We start from the raw sequence: 22,163 nt of genomic DNA, 5'->3' as shown, positions 1-22,163 counted from the left end.
AGGCTTTGTGGAGGGTGCCTGTAGTCCCAGCTGCTTGGGAGGCTGAGGCAAGAGAATCACTTGAGCCTAAGAGTTTGAAGTTACTGTGAGCTGTGATGCCATAGCACTCTACCTCTACCAAGGGTGACAGAGTGAGACTCTGTTTTAAAAAAAAAAAAAAATCCAATTTATAAGGTTAACGAAATCCAGAAAGTGCTAAAATAAATATAATGTTTATTGGGCACAGACATAGCAACATTATTGATGAAGGGGCTTACTGAGGGAAAGTTTACAAGCAGAAGAGTCAGCAGTGTAATAAGTTACCCTAAACTCTGAATGTCCTATAAAAAGAATTGCTGGGCTGGGAATATCTGGAAGCATCATGAAATGTGCTTTGAAAGAACACTGGCACTATGACAGTTGTACATATTAATACAAAAGTTAGAAGGGGACCAGAAAATACTTGGTCAACTACTAACAACGTCTTTGTTGGAGAAATTGCCTTGTGGGACTAGAATTTAGCCAGAGGAGTTCACATGCTAATTAATGCTGCTGGTAATAGAAAGCCTTAGTAAATAATTTGCTAAACCACCAAACGGAGTGGAAATGAGCCTTCTAGGTCCCCTGAATCCACCTTTCCTTAAAACGTAGCCCTTATGACAGCGTAACAGTGGCCAAAAGTGCAAACTCTAGCCAGATTGCCTGTTAATCTTGATCCCTGGGTACCTGAGTTTCCTCATCTGTAATATGGAGGTAATAATAACTTATCTGGGCTGTTAAATTAAGTGGAAATATGTAAAGTGCTTAGAATTGTGCCTGGCAGGTAGTAAGCTGTGATATTGTGATATAATAAGTATGTATTTGGTCTTCATGCTATTCCTGGCACAGAGCTCCAAAAACCCTTGTAATTTCCTGAGCGATGAGGTGACTGTATTATTGGCTGTTGAATTTCTTGGTTCTTGTATTGTCTCCATCCATCGAAGAATGAAAGCAAGAGGCAGTTTTGAAGCAGCAAGCAGCAAAATTGATTAAAGTTACAGGGGTTAAGATAGGCACATGTCCCGGCAGACTGTGGCCCTGGGGTTTCTGTGTCATAATCAGCAAGTGACAGTTCCTTCCACTCCAGAAGGAGCAGGAGAGGGCCCTGGTCCCTGCGGACAGTGGAACTGGGGTCTCTTTGGGTCTCTCCTTCTCTCTCCTCTGGCTTCTCCATCCTTGCCATGTTGTCTCATCTCCTTTCTGTTCTTGACCAATGTGGATGATGCACCTTCCTGCTGTTGGGTGGGGATGTTTTTTACCTTACATGGTTAAGCCCAGCTGTGTTGTAATGTCCAAAGCTGATGGGATTGGGTGTTGTTTCTGGTATATTTCTTGTGACTGTTGTGGTCACCCTTATCTTTGTTATTGTGATGGTATATTCTCTTAGCATCCCACTTTTTTTTTTTTTTACATTGCTTGCTTCCCTAAGTTCTCTGTTCATGTCTCCCTTTTCTTTCTTTCTTTTTTTTTTGGGGGGGGCAGCTTCTCACTCTGTTGCCCAGGCTAGAGTGCCATGGCATCAGCCTAACTCACAGCAACCTAAGACTCCTGCCCCAGCCTCCTGAGTAGCTGGGACTACAGGTGCCTGTCATAAGGCCCAGCTAATTTGTTTTCCTATTTTTAGTAGAGATGGGGGTCTGGCTCTTGCTCAGGCTGGTCTTGAACTCCTGAACTCAAGTGATCCTCCTGCTTTGGCCTCCCAGAGTGCTACGATTATTGGCATGAGCCACCCTGCCCAGCCATGTCTCACTTATGCTAACATTCTGTGACACTTGGGTTACCCTTAGCTTATTATTTGTTTACCCTGACCTTTACATGCTTCTCTGCTCATGTCTTAACCTTCCTACTTTAACATTAGGAACTTCTTTTGTTGTGATAGTTGGTCTTAGCTCCTGGTTTCTAGGAGATTCTAAGATCTTTGGACTGTCTGAGAGATGAGTGCATGCTAATGAGATGACAGGCTGGGAGCCCCTAGACAGCTTCAGATGGGGGCTGGTCACTAAATGACCAAGGGATAACTCCCAGAGGGGAAGGATCTGGGATTAACTTGATCACCAATGGCCAATCATGCCTAAGTGATGAAGCCTCCATTAAAAAAATCTCTGCAGGTTTGGAGAGTTTGGATGAAGCCATCCATGAACCAGGAGGCTGGTGGTACCCAAATTCCCTGGGGACAGAGCTCCTGTGCTTGCTCAGGACCCTTCTGGACCTTGCCCTATGCCTCTTTTCATCTGTCTGTTCATTTGTATCCTTGAAAATATCCTCTACAATAGAGCAGTAAACATAGTTTCCCTGAGTTCCCTGAGCCATTGTAGGCAATTAACAAATTTGAGGGGATTGTAGAAACCCCTGATTTGTAGCCAAGTTGAACAGAAGTGTGAGTACCCTGGGGACATACAATTTGAGACTGGTGTCTGAAGTAGGGGGCAGTCTTGTTGGACTGACCCCCTAACTTGTGGGGGCTACACTAACTCTGGGTAGTTAGTATTAGAATTGACTTAAATTGTCGGACATCCAGTTGGTGTCCGCAGAAAATCCGGGGATTGCTTGGTGCATCAAAACGCATACATTTGATGTTAGAAATGTTAGCAGAGAAACAGTTTTCTCTTTTTAGGCTCTAAGTAAATCTTAGTTCATATTATTGCTAATAAATATTATTGGGATGATTTTTTAATCATATGAACTCAGGGTGGCGCCTGTGGCTCAAGGGAGTAGGGCACTGGCTCCATATACCAGAGGTGGCAGGTTCCAACTCGGCCCCGGCCAAAAACTGCAAAAAAAAAAAAAGCATATAAACTCAGAAAAATTGAGAAAACAGGAATGGAACCATCAGCATACAGAATATTTTGACATATTTTTGGAAGGGGAAAACTTAATGGAATAGTAGCAATCAAAGAAGCAGGTCAAAGAAAACAGTCTCCACGGGAGATGATCTAACTACCCTGGGTAGAGCCTGGGAGCAGCTGGGCACACAGAATGCCAGGTAAAAAAGGGGGCTGAGATGACTCGAAGGGCTATAAACTGAAGGACAAAACTAATTGGAAGTTTGTGTGAGACCGACAGCTCCCTCTACCTATAAGGAGACTATTTTACACACAGGTGTTAACCCTAAGGCAAAAAATTAGAGGATTCTTCTAAAAAAATAATTGAATACATTGTTTCATAGAGACCTAGGGTGGGCACTGGCGCCCTGAAGCAAAGAAATGATTCTATATCCAAGGAATATTCCAAGCGAGCTTGCAGTTGCTAGCTCTGTCTTTGCAAGCAACTTGAAATCAATCACTTTCTGGGATCTTTCTCTGACACGTAGGGATTCCTCAGTACAAATCTTGGCTCCCCAGTGTGTTTTTTGCAAAGTGAAGGACCTCAGTTCAAGTCATACTAATTCAATTTTCTAACGATTATTTTGACAATCTGCTTTTAAATTGCCTAATACTTTTTTTTTCTTTTTTATTGAGACTGAGTCTCATTTTGTCCCCCTCAGTAGAGTGCTGTGCCGTCACAGCTCACAGCCACCTCCAACTCTGGGGCTCAAGCGATTCACTTGCCTCAGCCTCCTGAGTAGCTGGGACTATAAGCTCTTGCCACAATGCCTGGCTATTTTTAGAGAAGGGGTGTCCTCTTGCTCAGGCAGGTCTCTAACCTGTGAGCTCAATCCACCTGCATCGGCCTCCTAGAATGCTAGGATTACAGGCCTGACCCACCACGCCTGCCAAATTGCCTAATTCTTAAACATGAATTGGAAAGCAAGGATCACTACATGTTTTGAAGAAAACTGATAATGTGAAAAATAAACACCAAGGTACATGGTAATAACCTTGAAGGAAATAAAATTTCAGAAATAGATGAACTTAAACATTAGCATGATACAAGAGATTCAAGAAAATTGCATTGGTTAAAAACAAATTAGACACCACGAAAAAACAAACAAACAAGGAACAATCAGAGAACAAGAAAGAGCTATGGGAGATTATAATTGTTGAAATTTTAAAATACTGTTAGAGAGTTGGAAAATAAAGGAGAGGAAGTCTGGCAAGATGGCTCGCACCTATAATCCTAGCACTGTAGGAGGAAAGAGGATCCCTTGAGCTCAGGAGTTGGAGACCAGCCTGAGGAAGAGTGAGATCCCATCTCTACTAAAAATAGAAAAACATAGCTGGATGTTGTAATAGGCACCTGTAGTCCCAGCTATTCAGGAGCTGGGGCAGGAGGATGACTTTAACTGAAGAGTTTGAGTCTGCTGTAAGCTAGGCTGATGCCATAGCACCCTAGCCTGAGCAACAGAGTGAGATGTCTCAAAACTAAATAAATATTTTTAAAAAGGAGGGGGGAAATATTCTAGAAACTAGAGAGAATATATGAGAAAGATTAGAGCTCAGCACAGTGGCTCCCACCTGTAATCCTAGCACTCTGGGTAGACAGGTAGATTGCTGGAGCTCAGGAGTTTGAGGCCAGCCTGACCAAGGGTGAGACCCCATCTCTACTAAAAACAGAAAAACTAGGGTGGCTCCCGTGGCTCAGTGAGTAGGGCGCCGGCCCCATATGCTGAGGGTGGCGGGTTCAAACCCAGCCCCAGCCAAACTGCAACAAAAAAATAGCTGGGCATTGTGACGGGCACCTGTAGTCGCAGCTGCTTGGGAGGCTGAGGCAAGAGAATCGCGTAAGCCCAAGAGTTAGAGATTGCTGTGAGCCATGTGACTTCATGGCACTCTACTGGAGGGCGGTACAGTGAGACTCTGTCTCTACAAAAAGAAAAAAAAGAAAAACTAGCCAAGCATGGTGGTAGGGGCCTATAGACCCAGCTACTGGGGAAGCCGAGGCTTGAGGATCGCTTGAGGCTGAAGAGTTTGAGGTTGCTGTGAGCTATGATGATGCCACGGCACTCTACCCAGGGCACAGAGGGAGACTCTGTCTTGGAAAAAAAAAAAGGAAAGAAAAAATATTAGAACTTAATTGATTAAGTTCCCCCAAATATTGGGAATACTAGGAATAATGAAAAGAGAGTAACAGTAGGAAATTATCAAAGAAATAATAGAAGGTAATTTCTCAGGGCTGATGGAAGACCTGAGTGCTCAGATTGAAAAGTCCCCCTGAATTCCCAGTACAGTGAATGTAGAAAGATCTACTAGACACACTATTCTTTTTTTTTTTGTAGAGACAGAGTCTCACTGTACTGCCCTCGGTAGAGTGCTGTGGCGTCACACGGCTCACAGCAACCTCCAGCTCTTGGGCTTATGCGATTCTCTTGCCTCAGCCTCCCGAGCAGCTGGGACTACAGGCACCTGCACAACGCCCGGCTATTTTTTTGTTGCAGTTTGGCCGGGGCTGGGTTTGAACCCGCCACCCTCTGCATATGGGGCTGGCGCCCTACTCACTGAGCCACAGGCGCCGCCCTAGACACACTATTCTGAAGGGGTTTTTGGAGGTGGGGAGAGGGATTAAGACAGTCTCACTCTTTCGCCCTGAGTAGAGTGCTGTGGTGTCGTCATAGCTCACAGAAACCTCAAACTCTTGGGCTCAAGTTGAACCCCTTGCCTCAGCCTCCCTAGTAGGTGGGACTAGAGGTGCCTGTTAAGACACCTGGCTAGGTTTTTGTTGTTGTTGTTGTTGTTGTTGTTTAGTAGAGACAGGGTCTTGCTCTTGCGCAGGCTGGTCTTGAACTCCTGAGCTCAAGCAATCCACCCATCTAGACCTCCCAGACTGCCAGGATTACAAGCGCGAGCCACTGCCCCTGGACTTTAGATTCTAAAGTTTTCTAACCCCCAAAGATCCTAAAAGATACCTAAAAGACACTATTGCCATCAAGGAAATAAGACTTAGGCTAGCACCTTAAGTATTAATCAATCTTAACAAATTATTCAGAATAAAATACTTCCCATTGTGACACTTGGTAGGTTTTGTGATTTTTGTGTGCTAACTAAACCCTGTTGACTAGAGACCTTCAAGCACTTACTGGTGACTTCTCTAACTGTGCAATCTATTTTGGGTTTTAGTTCCTCAAACATTTTCTCAGTGCTTCCTATTAAAAGACACGCACCGAGCATTTGTACTTAAAGCCACAGGTTCTCCTACGGGCCAGCATTCTCCTTCCATTTGACTGGGCCTCGGGACAAATCTGTAGGTTAGTGAATTCCTATTTCTGACAAAGGTGCTTTTCTTCCACACCTACTCTTATACCCTCCTTCTTTCTCTTGCTCTTGTTTTTCTCTTTGGAGGCAGGCTGGTATAGAGGGAAAAGGACAGACTCTGGAGTCACGCAGGCATGGGTTTAAATCCTAGCTCCGTGGCTGTGGTGATGACACTCTTCTTAGGACCTGTAATCAAGGAACATTAAACCTGGAGAGAGCTTTGGAAATCATCTCTCCTGAACAGCCTCAGGACTAGCAAAACCGACTGCTGAACTCAGGATTGATTGCAGCCGGTCTATTGCAACCTTGTACTTACTTATCTCTGAGGAGGCAGAGAGCCGTGGTGCTATCCCTTGGCCAAACCTGAATGAAATGTCCTGTAGCCCTCTGCTGGGGTCTGTTTAGACCAGAGGGCACCTTATACCAGCTTTTCTCTGTTCTGAGCCTGGTCATGCATCCTACTTTTGGCTAGCTGACCAGAGGAGTGGAAAAGATCCCTCCTCAGGTACAGATATAGTTCCCCTGAGGCCAACATGTCCTACATGCATCTAAGTGGTTCATTACCTAAAGATGAAGCACATTCTCTGCCACTGGAAAAGGTCCTAGGAACTGGACCTGGTGTTCCTTAGTCTTAATAATGGTAAAGGTATCATTCTTTGCCATTTTTAAGGCCTTATGGAAGTTTACCATGTGGAGTCTTCTGAGTTTTTTCAGTTATTCAAACCTGTGTCATTGATGAAGATGGTATTGTGAACAGAATTCTTTGTTTGTTTGTTTTGAGACAGAGTCTTACTTTGTTGCCCTGGGTAGAGAGCTGTGGCATCACAGCTCACAGCAACCTCAAACCCTTGGGCTTAAGTGATTCTCTTCCCTCAGCCTCCCAAGTAGCTGAGACTACAGGCGCCCGCCACAATGCCTAGCTATTTTTTTTAGAAATGGGGTCTCGCTCTGGCTCAGGCTGGTCTCTAACTCCTGGGTTCAAATGATCCACCCTCCTCAGCTCCCAGAGTGCTGGAATTACAGGCATCAGCCACCGTGCCCGGCCACGCGTGGAGTCAGATCTGTGCCTGTCTGGTTTGCTGTGGGGCATAGTGCTTGATACATGGTAGGTGCTCAGTAAATATTTGTTGATAGATGAAGTGAATGAATATTGTTGTTTTATAATTTCCCAGTTTCTCTTTTGTCTTAAAAATGCAGGCATTCCTTCAATTCCTAGCTTCACAGCACTAGCAAATATAATAATAAAAACATCGCTGTAACTAATTCATCTACCGTCCTTTCTTGTTTCAGAAAATGGCCACCCCAAAGCAGGCCCCTGAGGAGAGGATTTCCCAGTTAGATTATGCTTTACTCTCTGAGGCGTCTCCTCTTCTGGGCCTCGATGCCATTCGTTTTGCAAAGAATATGGAGGAAGAGGAGCAGAGATACCGCGTGAAAATGCAGAAGGGGTATAACGCACAAATGCGCAGCGAAGTGACAAGGTTAAAGACTTTTGAGACATACAGACGGGATGGCTCGTGGACACCACAGGAGATGGCAGCAGCTGGGTTTTACTTCACTGGGGTGAAAACTGGGATTCAGTGCTTCTGCTGCAGCTTAATCCTCTTTGGTACCAGCCTCAGGAGACTCCCCATAGAAGACCACAAGACCTTCCATCCAGACTGTGAGTTCCTTTTGAGCAAAGATGTCGGTAACATTGGCAAGTACGAAGTAAGGGTGAAGAGTCCAGAGAACAAGCTGAGAAGGGACAAAGCAAGGTACAAAGAAGAGGAGGCCAGACTTGAATCCTTCAAGAACTGGCCATTTTATGCGCAAGCAACAACCCCACGTGTGCTTTCAGCTGCTGGCTTTGTCTTTACAGGTAACTTGATATCGTCTTCTGAAGTATTCTCTCTGGAGTTTTATGTGTAGGCTCCATGTTTCAGTTGCTTTTGCAATATTTTGTGAATGTTGCCTCATTTGTAAGTGTGTTGCATTAGTTATAAGGTCTTAAAGTTATTAAAGGTCTATAAGTTATTAAAATTCAACTTTAGTAATTTTAGTTTATTTTATATTTATGTCACTAGACTAAGAGAGTCTAGCCTCCTGTCACTGTCAGCCAATATGCAGAGATGGGCATAGGTCCACCTAACCCTATTTGTCAGAAGGCTGGCAATTCTGGAGAACAGCGAGAGTAGCCTCTCCAGCACCGTTCTGCTCTTGTGTTTCCAACATCACAGTTTTATACAGAAAAGTTAAAAGCAAGAAACATGCTAACCCTTAACTTAAACAAGAAACATACTAACCCTTATCTTAAACAGCCGGAATTAACACTTAACACTAATGGCCATAACTCATGACCCAAAACAACATTTCTAATTCAAAAGTTAATCCCCTAAACTACTCAAGATATACACTTGTAGGTTAAAGCTGAGTTTGCCAAACAGTAAGAATGGGAGACAGAAGGTAAAGGTCACTTAGGATCTGAACTGTGTCATGTCGGCCACAGCCTGGCTAACTCCATCTTATTCTCACTAAACGTGCCCTCATTTAGTACAGCGTATGTTAATTTGCCAGATATATATACAATAAGAAAAGCTATCTTTCCTTATATTTGAACCTTACTGGCTGTAAACTAAAGGCTCTGAAAAGAAATCATGAGATTAGCCTGATCCCAGCCTCCTTCCTCACCCATCCTCTTTCTTCTGCTCTTACGTGACCTCTTCTTAATTCTATTTTTTGCAGAGATGGGGGTCCACTCTTGCCCAGGCTGGTCTCGAACTCCTGGCCTCAAGCAATCCTCCTGCCTCAGCCTCCCCAAATGCTGGGATTACAGTAGTGAGCCACCTCCCCAGCCTTGTTTGATTCCTTTACTTGCTACATTATTGGAGGATTTTTGTTGGTTTTAATCTTAAATGGAACTCTAATGCTTGGGTTGCATTTTATTTGAGTTATCCTAGCCATGCCATGGATGTTATGACAGATATAAATGAGAATTACAACCACCACTTTATGTAAGGCAGGGCAGATTGAGTACTAATTCTAATTACAACAAATTTACCCTGTTCTCCCCCATCCACACCTGAGTTCATTGTGGTCCAAAGAGCTTAAGTTATGTGGCCATGTTCCTACTGAAATGTCATGGCAAAGCTAAAACTTAGGTTCTTTTTTTAATTTCTTTTTGAGACAGAGTTTTACTTTGTCGCCCTCGGTAGAGTGCTGTGGCATCATAGGTCACAGAGCTCAAGCAATTCTCTTGCCTAAGTCCTAAGTAGCTGGGACTACAGGTACCCGACACAATGCACAGCTGTTTTTAGAGACAAGGTCTCACACCTGTCAGCTCAGGTGATTCACCCTCCTCGGCCTCCCAGAGTGCTAGGATTATAGGCGTGAGCCACAGCGCCTGGCCTAAAACTCAGGTCTTCTGTGTGTTAGTTCAGCTAGTCCTAGGCGTCTGTCTGCTTCCCCATCACTTTGGCCTTGACACAGCCTTAAGAGCGACATAGCAGCTCTGGGTAGCGACTGGGGCAGGCATATTGAGTTCAACAGCTTAGGGTTGTATATATGAAGTATGGCCGTTGCTGGGAGGAGTCCTTCCAGAGCTAAGAAAGTGGCCACTCTGGGCAGCAGGACTGTGGGTAGAGATTCAGTCAGATGAAATTATACATGCACAGGTGTGCTGGGGCAGGCTTCGTTCCTCCACACAACATTCAACTCTGGGGATCCAGCCTCTGGTGTCTTTGCTGGGCAATCTAAATGTTTTCCTTCGTGTGCAGGTGAAAGGGACACTGTGCAATGTTTTTCCTGTGATGGATGTTTAGGAAATTGGGAAGAAGGAGATGATCCTTGGAAGGAACATGCCAAGTGGTTCCCCAAGTAAGTAGATAAATATTTTTTGCTTAAAATTTTTAGATTTTTTAAAAATTGAGACAGAATCTCACTTTGTCACCTTTGGTTGTGTATCGTGGCATCATAACTCACAGCATTCTCAAACTCTTGGCCTCAAGTGATTCTCCTGAGTAGCTGGGACTGTAGGTGTCCGCCACAACACCTGGCTATTTTTTTGGAGACAGGGTTTTACTCTTGCTCAGGTTGGTCTCCAACTCCTGAGCTCAGCCAGTCTACCTGCCTCGGCCTCCCAGAGTGCTGGGATTACAGGCGTGAGCCATCGAACACATTCTTTTAAAAGACAAAAACGCTTGGCTCTGTGCCTGTAGCAAAGTGGTTACGGGGCCAGCCACATACACTGGTGGGTTCGAACCCGCCACATACACTGGTGGGTTTGAACCAGCCTCAGTGTATGTGGCCTGCTAAACAGGCCTGCTAAACAACAATGACAACTGCAAGAAAAAATAGCTGGGCGTTGTGGCTGGCGCCTGTCATCCCAGCTACTTGGGAGCCTGAGGCAAGAGACTCTCTTGAGCCCAAGCGTTTGAGGTTGCTGTGAGCTGTGATGTCACAGCATACTACCGAGGGTGACATAGTGAGACTCTCAAAGAAAAAAAAAAAAAGACAAAAAAGCTACCTTCCTGGAGAAGCACCTTCAGTTTTCATCTTTCCCTACCCTAAATTGGACCACTCAGAATTTATGCAAACAGGAAAGGCCTGTTACATTGTGAAAAGTTTTAATTATATAATTTTAGACAGTTTTTAAATGTTTTATTATTCAAAACATGCGGTTGTGTTTTGCAAACTAGACATTTCATGATCTGCCTTAATTAATAAATAAAAGTAGGCTCAACGCCTATGGCTCAAGCGGCTAAGGCGCTAGCCACATACACCTGAGCTGGCGGGTTGGAATCCAGCCCAGGCCCACCAAACAACAATGACGGCTGCAACCAGAAAATAGGCAGGCGTTATGGCAGACACCTGTAGTCCTAGCTACTTGGGAGGTGGAGGCAGGAGAATCACTCGAGCCCAGGAATTGGAGGTTGCTATGAGCTTTGACGCTGTGGCACTTCACCCAGAGTGACAGCTTGAGGCTCTGTCTCAAAAAAAAAAAAAAAAAAAAAAAAAAAAAATACTACCTGGGTGGCACCAGTGGCTCAGTGGGTAGGGCGCCGGCCCCATATACCAAGGGTGGCAAGTTCAAACCCAGCCTTGGCCAAACAAGAAACTAGCTGGGTGTTGTGGCAGGCACCTGTAGTCCCAGCTACTCGGGAGGCTGAGGCAAGAGAATCGCCTAAGCCCAAGAGCTGGAGATTACTGTGAGTTGTGAGCTGTGACTCCATGGCATTCCACAGACAGTGACAAAGTGAGATTCTGTCTCTAAAAAAAGAAATGTATATAATATATATATGTATATATACACATACATACATATATATGAACAGTGACAATTCTCATGAGTTTTGGGGTTAAACAGTTTTCTTGAAATATAATAAAATTCAACAATTCAATACCCTTTAATGAATGTTCCTTGAGATATAGGACATTTCTATCACAGAGTTGAGATAAATTTTAATTATATGTATTAATTATAGATGTGAATTTCTTCAAAGAAAGAAATCTTCCGAGGAGATTGCCCAGTATATTCAAAGCTACAAGGGATTTGTTGATGTAACGGTAATTTATAATAGCAATTTTTTTTCTCCTGTTGTCTTTTGATTACCTAATAATATCTGAATCAGAAGGGGGGGAGGTGTTTTTTACATATGTTGTGGGTTCAATTTCTTTCTTCCCTTCTTTCATTCCCTTGCCTCTCATCTGCACAGTATAAAAATTAGCACATTCTCTTGTTAGTCTTAGAATTCCTTTCTCCAGGGCAGACTTTGGATCAGCTCTGCTTGCCTTCCTGATAGTCTCCCCTTGACTGCGGCCACATGTCCAGCTGCCCTTCGTGTCCCTGTCTGAATGCCCGTGTAAAAGCCTTTGACCTAAGCATCATCACCCCGCAGCGGGCCTCAGAACTGGCTTTCCTAGGGAGTTATTTATTCTGGATCAGCAAGAATTTCAAAGTGGCAAGTGAGGTGAAATCAACCCAAACTGGCTTACGCAAAAAAGAGGATGTATTGGCTAACCTGACTCAGAAGAATCCCATAGAGAACATTGTCCTGAAAGTCAAAAGAGGGGTGTTTCTTCATAAAGAAACCTGGGTGCAACGATCCCAGAAGCACCAGTTGCTCAATATGTAATGCCCTTCTGAATTTAGTTTCTGTCCTGTCTCTTATTTCCTTATTAGTCAAAGTACATCTGTGACATCTAAAATGCAGTTCCTTTTTTGAGATGAGTCTCTGTAAACAACAACCTGAGAAGGCTTCCTGTTGGGTATTGGTAAATGTTCATCTTGTGCGTGTGTGTGTTAGCACTGTATAAAGATAATTTCAACATTAATAGAAATTAATTGAAGAAATGATTCTCCAATAACCCTGCCACTCCATCCGATGAAACTCTTCATGTGGGGGGGAGTTCTTTCAGGTCTTGTTCATAGATAGGGGTATTTTTTACAAGCCAAACAAGCAAAAACTTGAATTTAATTTTTTTTCAGGGAGAACATTTCATGAATTCCTGGGTCAAGAGAGAATTACCCATGGCATCAGGTAAAAACTCAAACATATTTCAAGGGCTTTTCTTATTTCTCTTGCTTTTTTGTTCCCCATATATTCTTTAATTTTTAACCCTTCCTTTTTTACTCCTCCTTTTTACAGTATCATGAGTCTTTTTTTAAAAGTCATTTTCTTTTCTTTTTTTTTTTTGAGACAGAATCTCACTATGTCACCCTCGGTAGAGTGCCATAGCGTCACAGTTCACAGCAACCTCAAACTCTTGGGCTTAAGCGATTCTCCTGCTTCTGCCTCCCAAGCGGCTGGGACCACAAGTGCCTGCCACCACGCCCAGCTATTTTTTGGTTGTAGTTGTCATTGTTGTTTGGCAGGCCCAGGCTGGATTTGAACCCGTCAGCTCCAGTGTATGTGGCTGGTGCCCTGGCTACAGACGTCAAGCCTGAAAAGTCATTTTCTTAAGAGATTCTGGTTTTGCGAAGTGACTTAGATTTTAGCATAGATGAGCCCAGGAGAATATAGTTGGGTTGGTTCCTTTACTGACACTTTCCTTAAGACAAGTAAAATTTCTAGATAAAGTGTTTTTGAAAACATTCTTAAATTGCTGTTTTGTTCAGGAATCAAGAAATATTCACATTAAAAATTAAATGACAACAAGAATCCTGGAATTAAGCAGAACATTGAAGTAAGCTTTCATTCTAAGTCAATTTGCTAATGTGAGTTTAGTTTTCAGGTCCTCCTGGGGTACAGAATACAGGGTGGAAAGTCTAATGGAGACCTCCAGAGTGGACCTCACAAAGGGCAATACATAAACCTACCTGTTATCAAGGAAGCTATGAGGAAAAACACCTTTCTCAAATGTAAACACTGGTTTTGGGAGAAGGGGGAGAAGGGGACTCTAGTTTTTTATTCCAATGCTAAATGATGCAGAGATAAGTTTTTTTATGTTTTAGTATAGAAAATTTCAAACAGCACTCTGAGAGGCTGAAGAGGGTAGATTATTTTAGCTCAGGAGTTCAAGGCCAGTCTGAGCAAGAGCAAAACCCTGTCTCTACTAAAAATAGAAAAAAACTAGCCAGGTGTTGTAGCTGGTACCTGTGGTCCCAGGAGGCTGAGGTGAGAGGATGGGGATGGCCTTAGTTCAAGAGTTTGAGGTTGCTACGAGCTATGATGTCATGACACTACCCAGGATGACAGAGTGAGACTCTGTCTCAAGGAGAAAAAAAAAAAAGGAAAAGGCTCGACACCTTTGGCTCAAGTGGCTAAGGGACCAGACACATACACCAGAGCTGGGGGGTTTGAATCCTGCCCAGGCCTGCCAAACAATAACTACAACCAAAAAATATCCGGGTGTTGTGGCAGGCACCTGTAGTCCCAGCTACTCGGGAGGCTGAGGCAAGAGAATTGCTTAAGGCCAGGAGTTGGAGGTTGCTGTGAGCTATGATGTCACGCACTCTACCCAGGGCAATAGCTTGAGGCTCTGTCTCAGAAAAAAAAAAAAAAAAAAAGGAAAAAATAAAAAGAAAAAAGAAGGCTTGGAGCCTGTAGCTCAAAAGTTAGGGTGCCTGCCACGTTCACCAGGGCTGGTGAGTTCGAACCTGGCCAGGGCCTCTCAAACAACAATGACAACTACAACGCCACAACAACAAAATAGCCAGACATTGTGGGGGCGCCTGTACTCCCAGCTACTTGGGGGGCTGAGGCAAGAGAATTGCTTAAGTCCAAGAGTTTGAGGTTGCTGTGAGCTGTGATGCCATGACACTCTACCGAGGGCAACACAGTGAGACTCTGTCTCAAAAAGAAAAAAGAAAAAGTCAAACATACAGAAATAAGACAGTAGTATTAACAAATACCCACTATATCTCCGCCACTCTGCTTCCACACTTACAACACATGGTCACTTTTACATCAGCTATGCCCCTTCCTTCTTTTCTAAGCCTACCCCTAATTATTTTGAAGCAAACTCTATCTATCATATCATGCCATCTGTAAATGCAAACTTGCACACTCACGCTTGTAACATCAAATCCTGCTGATCTCACCCGATCTCCTTATTCAAGCTTACTGCAATGACAGCGTCTTTGCTAATGAAGAACTGCGGCTGGACTCTTTTAAGAACTGGCCCCAGGAATCATCTGCAGGAGTTGCAGATCTGGCCAAAGCAGGTCTTTTCTACACAGGTGAGTCAGTTTGTGCCCACTTGTTTGCTTGGTCTTGTAAACCCCACATATGTGACTGTGATCATGGGCTTGCACTTACCTACACTTAGCAATCTCCACTCTTTTCAGCATTTCTTTTAGATCCCTTTTCCTTGCTGCATCATAAATCCTCTCCCATTTTTCCGTGCCTCCCTTCAATGATGAAGCTCCAAGTCTGAAACCTTAGGTTCTGGACTCAGAATGAATACAAGTATTCTGTTTGGGGTAGATATCATGTCTTTTCTTGCTACACATTCTCTCCGCACCATCCCCCAACTCCTGCAAAGGAAGTTTCCCAGAAACTGTCCCAGAACACTTCTGCTTATATTTCCTTAACTGCAACTTAGTTGGATGGCTATACTAAGCTGTAAGAGGAGCCGGTAGGCCCTGTGCTGGCTCATGCCTGTTATCCTAGCACCCTGTGGAGGCCAACATGGGAGGATCACTTGAGCTCAGGAGTACAAGATGAGTGAGACCCCCTGAGCAAGACCCTCATCTCTACAAAAAAATAGAGAAATTGAGTGCTTGAGCGCCGGCAGCGGCAGCCCAGCAGGCCTGGTGCGTGGGTCCGCCCGCTGCCTGTGGTGCGAGCGAGTGGCCCGGTCCCCACCCCACCCCCACCCCCGTCCGCCGCCGCCGCCGTGATTGGGTGGAAGATGGCTCTGGGCGGATGGAAATCTTAATGACAGTCTCCAAATTCGCTCTGTGATTGGGTGGAAGATGGCGCTGGGCGGATGGAAATCTTAATGACAGTCTCCAAATTCGCTCTGTGATTGGGTGGAAGATGGCGCTGGGCGGATGGAAATCTTAATGACAGTCTCCAAATTCGCGCTTTGATTGGGTGGAAGATGGCGCTGGGCGGATGGAAATCTTAATGACAGTCTCCAAATTCGCGCTGTGATTGGGTGGAAGATGGCGCTGGGCGGATGGAAATCTTAATGACAGTCTCCAAATTCGCGCTGTGATTGGGTGGAAGATGGCGCTGGGCGGATCCTAATGACAGTCTCCAAATTCGTCTCCATCTGTACCATGGGCGCCAATTCTTCGGTATTAGAGAAAAAGATTGGTCCAGAACAGTTTCCAGTCAATAAGCACTATTTTGGATTAGTCAGTTTTGGGAATACCTGCTACTGCAATTCAGTTCTTCAAGCACTTTATTTTTGTCGTCCATTTCGGGAAAAAGTTCTAGCCTACAAGAGTCAACCTAGGAAGAAAGAGAACCTTCTTACATGCTTAGCAGATCTCTTCCATAGCATAGCCACTCAGAAGAAAAAGGTTGGAGTAATAGCTCCTAAGAAGTTCATAACAAGGTCACGGAAAGAAAGTGAACTTTTTGACAACTACATGCAAGCAGCCTGTGGCTCAGTCGGTAAGGCGCCGGCCCCATATACCGAGGGTGGCGGGTTCAAATCCGACCCCGGCCAAACTGCAACCAAAAAATAGCTGGGCCTTGAGGCAGGCGCCTGTAGTCCCAGCTACTTGGGAGGCTGAGGCAAGAGAATCGCTTAAGCCCAGGAGTTGGAGGTTGCTGTGAGCTGTGTGATGCCACGGCACTCTACCGAGGGCCATAAAGTGAGACTCTGTCTCTACAAAAAAAAAAAAAAAAAAAAAGATGCTCATGAATTCTTAAATTACCTACTAAATACAATTGCTGATATTTTACAAGAAGAGAGAAAGCAAGAAAAACCAAATGGTCGCTTACCTAATGGCAATATTGATAGTGAAAATAATAACAGCACACCAGACCCAATGTGGGTTCATGAGATTTTTCAGGGAACATTGACTAATGAAACCAGATGTCTTACTTGTGAAACTATAAGCAGCAAAGATGAAGATTTTTTAGACCTTTCTGTTGACGTGGAACAAAACACATCAATTATTCACTGTTTAAGGGATTTTAGCAACACAGAAACTCTATGCAGTGAATACAAATATTACTGTGAAGAGTGTTGGAGTAAACAGGAAGCACACAAATGTGGTCCCAACCGAGGCCATTATATTGCAATAGTTAAGAGTCATGATTTTTGGTTGTTGTTTGATGACATCGTAGAAAAAATAGATGCGCAAGCTATTGAAGAATTCTACGGGTTGACATCAGATATCTTAAAGAACTCTGAGTCTGGTTACATCCTTTTCTATCAGTCTCGGGGTTGAGGGGGAATCATGGTGAAGAAATACTTTCTGCCTCATTTCTTCTCTGGTTATTTTGGAAAGGATCAAGCACTGTTTTTTCAAGAAAAGAGAAATGCAGGAAGCTCAGGGGGCAGTAGCACACTTTGACGTGATAAAGCAAAGACGATGGATTGACAAACCCTTCTGATCGTGATAGTTGATTTATTCGCTCAGGTATCATGCTGTCTGTGCAGTTCCATACGAGGGCGTGAAATCAGAGATACCAGCTCCTCTTATGAAACAGCCTTCCAATTACTGACATGTGTTTTCTCTTTTTTAATTGCACCAATAATGATTTGAGTTCCTTGGGGGTGCAGTAGAAGGAATCGGAATCTGTGCTAGCTTGTATTGATAATTTAAGGAGACAATGTTGAATACTGCATAAATTTGTGTTCAGTACGTATAAAAGCATATTGAGTGGTCTTTTCAAGAGTAAACTAGAAATACTTTTGGGCCCAACACTTGCAGTTGCCTTCCTGATGTAAAAAACTAACAGATGCTAGATAATCCAGTGTCAGGAAGACAAATATGTTTTGCTTCTCTGAAGAAGCTTATAATAATATACAGTATATGTATATGTAGGGAACAATTGGTCAAAAGTGGCTTTTTGTTTCCCCAAGGGGAAAGACTGGCTTTGTAATTATAACTTTTTTCCTTATTTTACTTAAAACTGGTAGCGTGTAAGTATTGTATGAAGTGCCCGTGATTCTGTCAGTAAATTGGAGCATATTTTTATTAGTTTTTTTCAGCTTGATTAGTCCTTTTGTTTGTTTTTATCTTTAAGGTGAATTTTAAATTCTATCTAAAATCAGTAAGATACCTTCAAAAAAAATGCAATGAGTGGAGGTGAATATGCTTTTTCAGGAGGAACTGTTTCTCTGGTTAAATACTTGTCCTTTTACTATAGTTTATAAGTTATTGTATTCAGCTTTAATTTCAGTAAAATAAAAAAACTATCAAAAATTCCCTGTAGTAGTTGGAATAATAAAGAAATTCCTACGCAGTGGTGATATACCAATCTTTAGAACTTTTTAAGTGTTCAAATTTTTAAGTTGAGGCCGTACCTGGACAATACATGTCATAGCAGTTATGTTATTTTCAAAAGTCATTTTTTTACCCTGAAAAGAAATAATATGTTCATTATAATCCTAGCAACCTTGATAGCAAGCTAAACACCCCTTTGAAGATTACGTTTTAATGGTGGAAACCAGTAATACAAAAAAGACGTCTTTTCCCTCTACCTTTACAAATCTTACTGGAAGAGTGTTTAGAAATTAAAATTTGTGTTAAGACTTCATTCTTTGGGGGGGTCTTAAGAAGAAATATATGTGGGGCAGCACCTGTGGCTCAAGAAGTAGGGCGCTGGCTCCATATACCTGAGGTGGTGGGTTCAAACCCAGCCCCGGCCAAAAAAAAAAAAGAAGTAATATATATAATGTAAAATGTGTGTAAACCATTGCAATTGACATTTTTCCATGTACCAATAAGTTGTCTGACAGTGACTGAATGTAACTTGCAGAAGATAATTGAAATTATATTCAAAATAATAGTAATCAGGCCTTTGATGTTCTCTATCAAGCTCTTTTTTAGGCAGTAATTTTTTTAAATATTGTGTTATTTTGCTAAAACTGTTGACTATAGAAAACAAACAAAAAATTTTTTTTTGTCTTCTGCTATTATTAACAATTTTATCTGTATCTTTTAGCTCAGGAAATGACTTCACCTATTCATTTCATAAACAGATTTTAACAGGGTCATTTGGCTAATTAGGCTGCTTAAACAGATGTGCTGGAGAAAACTATGATATTTAGTCTTCGTACTAAATATCAAAATTATTTTGACAAATTGCTTTTTCAGATTCAGTTTCCGAAGTCTTATCCTGGCTGGAGTTGTTTTCTACAAATTATACATAGCCTGCCTGATCTGCCAGCACAGAGAATCCCAAAGGAAGAATGTGGGCAAAGTCAGAGCAGAAGAGGATGGACACTTTTTTATTTTGAAGACTTAAACCAAATTATCTTGGAATTTAGAGCTGTATTTTTTCCAGCTTTCAGTATAGAGAAAAAGTAAAGTGAAGCTGAGTCAGTTTTAACATCAACTAGATCACACAGCATGTTTAAGAAAGATAGATGAAGTCATTTGCACAAAGGCACAGCATTGAAATACTATGTTGTGTTTTTTATATTTTTGCATTTAAAAAACCATGCAGTAAAAACCAAGTTAAGGGGCGGCGCCTGTGGCTCAAGGAGTAGGGCGCTGGTCCCATATGCTGGAGGTGGTGGGTTCAAACCCAGCCCCGGCCAAAAAAAAAAAAAAAAAAAAAAACCAAGTTAAGTTTCACATTAAAACAAGTTTTAGCAAGTTTGGCAGATCAGTAGGTGCACACTTTGTTCACATCAACACTGAGTTTCACAGTATGATTTGTCAGGGAGGGATTGGCGGTGATGGTTTTAAATTTACTTTTTACTCTTAGTGCAGCTGGATCTAAGTAAAATGTTTTGAAGCTTATCGGAAACTCAATATACTTTTAAAACATACAGGATCAGGGCTGGGGAAAAAAATACAGGTATAGTAAGTAAGAAAAGTTATCCATAAAGAAAGCATTATGAGGTTGAGTGCTGGTTGACTGTGATTAAAAAGAGGGCAGGTGGAAGTTGTAAATGGTGGCTGATTGCTATGTAACTATGTATATGTTTGTTGGGATAACTGTCCCATATTTTGTATATTGGAGTAAAAATTTCTATAAATTATCGTAACTAAAAATAAATATTCTAAATTAAGTCCTGCTTCTAAGTCACATGGCTTCTGTCTTGGAAACTTTACCTTTAGAAGATTATTTAAGACAGGAACCAGGAGGCTTTGGGAAAAGGGAAAGAAGGAAATGTACTATATATGGGTCTTGTGGCCTCCACCCGTCAGTGTAGGGTTATTTCTTTCCTTGATGGCTATAGAAAGACCTCATTTTCATAACATACTACTCTTGATACTTTCTTTAAGGATACTTTTTATTAAAGATTCTCTCATGAGGTATTTGAGAACTGGGAGGCTAAAGCGCTCAGGTCCTGGCTCTTCAGTGAATTTTAACTGTGTGACTTTGGGCAAGTCACTTAACCTCTCTGTGCTTCAGTATCCCTGTCTTGTAAAATGGGAGTAATACCTACCTCACAGGGTTGTTGTGGGGATTAATTAGAGATAATGTCTGTAAAGCATTTAAGGTTCTTGAAGAAGGCGCTGTATAAATACAAAATAATATCTATTAAAGTTGGTTTATTTGTGGAAAAAAATAGAGAAATTAGCTGGGCATGAGAATGTTTATTGCAGCCCAATTCATAATAGCCAAGACATGGAAACAGCCCAAGTGCCCATTGGCCCATGAATGGATTTACAAATTGTAGTATACGTACACCATGGAATATTATGCAGCCATAAATAAGTGGAGACTTCACATCTTTTGTGTTTACCTGGATTGAGCTAGAACATATTCTTCGTAGTAAAGTATCTCAAGAATGGGGAAAAAAACTATCCAATGTATTCAATACTACTATGAAGTCAATATATAATCACCTACACATTCATACGAATGGAAAAAGATAACTATAGTCCAGAAAGTAGAAGGGAAGAAGAGAGAGAGAGGAGGGGAGGGGGTCTATAGGAGGAGGGAAGGTATTGGAGGGAACCTCACCTAATATGCATGATGCAGTGGTACATTTCAAAACTATAAAGAAATGAGGGTGGTGCTTGTGGCTCAAAACTATAAAGAAATGAGTATAATTGGGATGGATGTGTTACTTAGTTCAAGGTAAACATTTTACATTGTATATCAAAGCAGTACACTGAACCCCATAAATGCATCAATGTACAAAGTTATGACATTATTCTTAGTAAAGCATCACAAGAAGGGAGAAGCATGAATCCTATGTACTCAATTTTGATATGAGGACAATTAAGGTCACAGTGGGGGTGGGGGAAGGGGAGAGCAGAGAGAGAAAGAAGGGGGGAGGGGAGGGGAAAGGAAGAGCAGAGAGAGGGAAGGAGGGAGGGGGGTGGGTGCCATACCTTCTGGGGGCAAGACACAATTGCAAGAGGGACTTTCCCTAAAAAATGCAATCAGTGTAACCTGGCTTATTGTACCCTCAATGAATCCCCAACAATAAAAATAAAAATAATAAAAGCTACCAAAAAAAAAAAAAAAAAAAAGAAATTAGCTGGGCATGGTGGCACAGACCTGTGGTTCCAGCTACCTGGGAGGCTGAAGCAGGAAGATTTTTTTTTTTTTTTTTTTGTAGAGGCAGAGTCTCACTTTATGGCCCTTGGTAGAGTGCCGTGGCCTCACACAGCTCACAGCAACCTCCAACTCCTGGGCTTAGGCGATTCTCTTGCCTCAGCCTCCCGAGTAGCTAGGACTACAGGCGCCCGCCACAATGCCCGGCTATTTTTTGGTTGCAGTTTGGCCGGGGCCGGGTTTGAACCTGCCACCCTCGGTATATGGGGCCTGTGGCTTACTGACTGAGCCACAGGCACCGCCCAGGAAGATTGTTTGAGTCTAGGACTTTGAGGTTTCTGTGAGCTAGGCTGATGCCAAGGCATGCTAGCCCAGGTAATAAAGCAAGAACCTGTTTAAAAAAAAGTAGAAATCTAATTTTTTGCCCTGGTAGCAATGTGCCCAGCTAAAAGTTGGGGTTTCTATTACTATGGAAGAATGGGAGATACTGAGAGTGTGGGTAGCAGTCTTTGTACACTCTCTGCTTGGAGAAGAAAATCAGGAAATTCATTTTCGTGATTCCTAAGCACACAAAATTTTCCACCAGTTCATAGTATTCTGTTAGCTGCTGGTCCTCAGGAAGTTCCATTTTGTAATCCACAGAGCGTGGTCTCTTTCACCTTAGTGAAATCTCTGCCGGAGGTACCTGTGATGGGGAAAGGATCTTGTGCCCTTGCTAGGTACCCTGCTGGGCTTCCTCAGACGAAACACACACCCGAGTTACAGTGGAGGGAAACGCAGATCTTTAAGAGATCAAGTAGATATTAACAATATCACAGAGCAGTACGGAGAAAGGGAATGTGGTTGGCACTTCATTGAACAGACATTCCATTGGTACAAAAAGTCTTACTGCTTCACATTCTGGAAAGAGAATTCCCTCCCATTTCTCCCGGCCCTGTGGTGTCTT

At 42.7% G+C, this 22,163-nt stretch overlaps 1 protein-coding gene across 7 annotated transcripts in view; it reads left to right on the top strand.

Annotated features, from left to right (window-relative positions):
* The window catches only part of LOC128584185 (general transcription factor IIH subunit 2), a 102,988-nt gene that overhangs the window by 59,619 nt on the left and 21,206 nt on the right, over positions 1-22,163 (top strand). For 4 of the 7 annotated variants that reach the window (XM_053589188.1, XM_053589165.1, XM_053589154.1 and 1 more), the window contains exons 4-8: positions 7,437-8,007; positions 9,902-10,001; positions 11,609-11,690; positions 12,613-12,664; positions 14,686-14,805. In XM_053589188.1, the coding sequence (XP_053445163.1) occupies positions 7,437-8,007; positions 9,902-10,001; positions 11,609-11,690; positions 12,613-12,664; positions 14,686-14,805 (925 nt within the window). Of the gene's footprint in view, positions 1-6,056; positions 6,140-7,436; positions 8,008-9,901; positions 10,002-11,608; positions 11,691-12,612; positions 12,665-14,685; positions 14,806-22,163 lie in introns of those variants that run through there. The other 3 variants (XM_053589174.1, XM_053589182.1, XM_053589218.1) reach the window with 3 other exon arrangements.

Source organism: Nycticebus coucang, chromosome 1 (assembly GCF_027406575.1).
Source record: "Nycticebus coucang isolate mNycCou1 chromosome 1, mNycCou1.pri, whole genome shotgun sequence".
Classification (NCBI taxonomy): domain Eukaryota; kingdom Metazoa; phylum Chordata; class Mammalia; order Primates; family Lorisidae; genus Nycticebus; species Nycticebus coucang.
Note: the sequence above shows the minus strand (reverse complement) of the source record. Positions and strands in the feature narration are given on the sequence as shown.